Source organism: Centroberyx affinis, unplaced genomic scaffold (assembly GCF_046629955.1).
Source record: "Centroberyx affinis isolate AG114_WGS23_722 - 3 ecotype Tasmania unplaced genomic scaffold, CSIRO-AGI_Caff_v1 ptg003868l_1, whole genome shotgun sequence".
Lineage (NCBI taxonomy): Eukaryota > Metazoa > Chordata > Actinopteri > Beryciformes > Berycidae > Centroberyx > Centroberyx affinis.
This window is the reverse complement of record NW_027281712.1, coordinates 149,240-153,440: the sequence shown is the minus strand read 5'-3', so window position 1 is coordinate 153,440 and position 4,201 is coordinate 149,240. Positions and strand designations below refer to the sequence as shown.

Here is a 4,201-nt window from a genome sequence, read left to right as displayed (position 1 = left end):
AAACTCCACAGGTGAAAACAAAATCTCCTGCAGCAGTGTGTGTGTGTGTGTGTGTGTGTGTGTGTGTGTGCGCGCGCATCTATATAGCCTATTTGTGTGTGCATGTGCATGCTTTTATGTGCAAGCATGCATACATGGATGTGAGTGTGTGTGGGTGTGGTGTATGAGATGTGTATGTGCATGTGTGAGTGATGAATATGTGTGAGTTTGTATGAGTGTGTATGAGATAGCAGAGCCTATTAGTCCAGCACCACAATAGGAAAAAAACGTCCATCACTCGCCTATCCACACAATGGAGAGGTGGTTGCCGGCTCCTGAGGTCAGCACATTACACACAGAGGGCTCAAAGGCTTAAGCCTGGCTACACCAAGGATCAAGAGAAAGAGAGAGAATAGGGAGCTGAGAGATGAAATGGATCATAGAGAAAATAGAGAAAAAAAAGACAAAGGGGAGGGAGAGAAAAACTGGAAGAAGAGAATTAAGACAGAATGGTCACTGGAAAAAAATTGGTCAACGAGTGTAAAAGGAAAGAGGGAGCAGCAGAAGTTGTGGTGATGTGTGAGTGTGTGTGTGTGTGTGCGCGTGCGTGTGTGTGTGCATGAAAAAAAGCAAGCAAGCTTTCTGCTGATGGCAGTGACTGTCCCCAGTCCCCCACAACGGCGCTGGACAACAAAACAGGCAGCCGAGTCAGCACGACTAGCCCACAGATAAGCAGCGTGACCCTTGACCCCGCCCCATGCTCCAAACAGCTGTCAGCCAATGAGAAGGGAGATTCCTGGCTCTATAGACCTGGGCTGGATGTGAATGTATATATATATCCCCACTCACAAGGCCTGCGTCCATCAGTTTCCCCAAAGGTCGGTCCGTTTCAACCTGCACTTGTAACTCTGTAAGTTTCCACTCTTTTAGGTCTTCTAAATACTTTTAGAGCTGATAGAATCGTGGGATGATAGGGGAAAGGTTGTGGTTTTCCTGTCTACTCACACTTTGGACTGAAAGAACCAAGCAAGGATTGTCTCTTCCCTTGAACCTTAATTTTGGACTGGGTAGATGGAATATTGACTTAAAATGCAAGAGGGTATGATCTCATTTTACACTAAGAGCACAGATGTTCAGTGGCTAATTTTACAGTAAAATGGATGAGAAAGATGGGAGGCTGTGTCTAATCTTCTACCATCTGAGCAGTGGGACGTGGCAGGTTTGGACAGATGAATGCTGTGCAGCTTGTTAATAGGTACTCTAGCTCTTATGGGAAGGGACAAATACTCAGGGGATGTACTGGGAAATTTTCTGAGGAAACACTATTTTGAGGACAGAATGGGACAAAATTGTGACATAAAAGAAAGGCTGTTGGGGTGGAACTGAGCAAACAAAAAAATTAAAAAGGTGTGGACTTAATCAGAATCAGGGTTCAAGTAAGCTAAACTCCAGTTTGAGTGGAAAGCCAGAATTATGTTCAAAGAAGAACATTGTTATAAATCCTTGCATGCACAATATCGTTGGAATCTGCTTGCTTCTTTCCATCTTGCTTTTCAAATTTTTCAAATGGAATATACCAGTGGTACTCAGACTTAAAGGCCATGGCACATGTATGGCTAGAACAAAATAAAAAGGTATACCTAATTTCAGTTGTTCAGATATGCCACATAAGGCACTGGTACGATCATAATAGAAGAGATATGAAGAACTGCTGCTCAAGGAACTTTCAGGGGGAAAGTGTGTGGGCTGATTTCATTAGGTTTTGATGAAGCTAACATTTCTATTTTGACACTGATCTTCGATATATTTGAGCAAACTCTCAAGGCACACCTCAGCTCATTAGCTGAGAACCTGAAATAGACAGCTGCCACAGTGATATGGAGTTATGAATATTGGATTGAACTTAGGTATCCACTTAGGCAATCCCTCCAATGACATTGATTGACAAGCGGAATCAGTGTGCTAATGCACCTGCCACTTATACACAACTCTTGGCATATGCTGTGCAGTTACTAAGTTTACTTTACTGTGCTGTACTCTATCAGGGGAAAGTAATTAAATTCTTCACCAGCCTGCAATACTAAAAAATAACCTTCTGACTGTCTCTGTGTCTCTTTCCAGATTTGATCATGTCTCACTCAGGTGCTCAGGGCAGCATTGGCAGCCACTCTGCCATGGGGCTGCGTGCTCACAAGGTAAGTCCACTATTTTCAGCTGATTGATCCCAGAAATTTAATAATTATCCATCAGAAATATTTGACTTCAGAAATAACTGCACCTTGGCGTGTCTTGCTTTCCAGATTTACCTCTTTGAATGCGAGAACTTCCAAGGCCGTATGATGGAGCTGAATGGAGAGTGCCGTAACCTGTGTGAGAAGGGTTTCGACAGAATCGCCTCCATCAGGGTGGAGTGTGGACCGTAAGTCACCAAAACTGCCATCAAAACATCCACCCACCAACAGTATTAGTCACAAAATAGATTACTGTTACAGTGTGTCATACCTATACCACATACATTTTGTCCCAATCCCCAACTGATTATCTATCTATCTATCTATCTCTCTTATTCTCTATCTCTCTATCTATTCTATCTGTCTGTCCGTCCATCCAGCTGGGTGGGTTATGAGCAGCAGAACATGACTGGTGAGATGTTCATGCTGGAGAAGGGAGAGTACCCCCGCTGGGACACCTGGTCCAACAGCTACAGGTGTGACCGTTTCATGTCCGTCAGGCCCGTCCGCATGGTAAGTTCATCTAAACGGCTTTTGCATCAGTCTACACTTTTTCTGTGTCTCATTTCATGTCTATTTTAAGATACGAGTGTTGATTTGTACCTCTGTTGTTTCAACCATGCTGTCCAACTCCATTTGCACCTCACATCCATCTATCCACCCATCCATCTTTTATTGCCACAGAGGAAAGGGCTTGTTAGGGCTTGACCAATGTGGGTTTTTAAAGGTTGATACCACTGCCGTTTCTGATGTTTTTGGATTACAGTAAAGCTGCTAATAGCCAATATTTTGTGTCAATATTCAATATCTTTAAATTTGACCATTTTCAGGCAAAAGAAATACAAGTAACTAGTGTTTTCCCCCACAATGTTTTTTCTTGGTGAGGTGGAAAAGCCTCTGAAACAGCGTTTTGACCATGGGACACTAAAACTCTCCATTGAAACTCATAATGTGAATATCATAATAATCAGTATATTCATGTATACTTGTTTGGAATCTGATCAAAATGTTGGATTGGAGTCAGGCCTTCCCATAGAAAAACAGTGTAGTATTGATCAATAAATACGCAATCAAACAAACTACATTGGGCATGGATGACACCGAATGCCAGATATTTGATTTTTGATGAAAGGCCAATATCAGACCAATATATTGACAAACCAATATATTGGTCTAACCCTAGGGATCATGACTGGAATTTTGCTGCTTTGAATCTCTTTACTGGCTAAAATCTGGGAGGGGACAGTGAATCAGAGGCTACACCAACACACTAACCACAACATGTACCTGCGTGAAAACAGTCTGCCAAACAGTAACTAAGTACCGTATATCCTACAGGACCCCCAGGACCACAAGATTTGCCTGTATGAGTGCAATAACTTCGAGGGTCGTAAGATGGAGGTGTGCGATGAGGATATTCCCAGCCTGTGGTCTTACGGCTTCCAGGACCGTGTTGCCAGTATCCAGGTCACTGGTGGAACGTGAGTCCGTCGCCCCTAAGTTGTGTTTCTGGGATTGTCTCCCGTAATGTACGAATAATACTAGTCATTTTCATAGTGTTAATAGTATAAAATATAGTGGTAGTATATAATTGCCGATTCAGCAGGCTGTCTTGGTTTTTGTTTGAAGTCCTCTGTCACAAAGTGAGAAAGTGAGCTATTTGGCATTGCAAAGTCCATTTGACTTAAATGAGATGAATGTTGGATCGTTTTGAATGAGTATAAGCAGATCAGATGCTGAAAGGACAGCTTTTGATCAAAATAGCTAGAGCGTTGTGGTTCACATCTCTTTCTCTCTACTTCTCCATCTCTCTCCCACACAGCTGGGTGGGTTACCAGTACCCCGGCTACCGTGGCTACCAGTATGTGTTTGAGATGGGCCCTTACAAGCACTGGAACGAGTGGGGCGCTCACCACCCCCAGATCCAGTCCATCCGCAGGGTGAGGGACATGCAGACACATCGCAGGGGCTGCTTCGAGATGACCGCATAG

General features: G+C 43.4%; 1 protein-coding gene across 1 annotated transcript; it reads left to right on the top strand.

Annotated features, from left to right (window-relative positions):
* The first annotated feature begins 776 nt into the window (after positions 1 to 776).
* crybb1l3 (crystallin, beta B1, like 3) lies at positions 777 to 4,201 on the top strand. The gene is made up of 6 exons (XM_071541413.1): positions 777 to 881; positions 2,101 to 2,174; positions 2,280 to 2,398; positions 2,591 to 2,723; positions 3,549 to 3,691; positions 4,033 to 4,201. Exons 2-6 carry the CDS (start codon positions 2,109 to 2,111, stop codon positions 4,199 to 4,201), a joined length of 630 nt encoding a protein of 209 aa, XP_071397514.1. The 5' UTR covers positions 777 to 881; positions 2,101 to 2,108.

What these genes read in the sequence shown, in the direction of transcription:
- crybb1l3 (XM_071541413.1), top strand. Translation starts at nt 2,109, where the DNA reads ATGTCTCACTCAGGTGCTCAGGGCAGCATTGGCAGCCACTCTGCCATG. An exon ending in TGGGGCTGCGTGCTCACAAG is followed by an intron (nt 2,175 to 2,279) that starts GTAAGTCCACTA and finishes CTTGCTTTCCAG; the next exon opens with ATTTACCTCTTTGAATGCGA. An exon ending in ATCCAGGTCACTGGTGGAAC is followed by an intron (nt 3,692 to 4,032) that starts GTGAGTCCGTCG and finishes TCTCCCACACAG; the next exon opens with CTGGGTGGGTTACCAGTACC.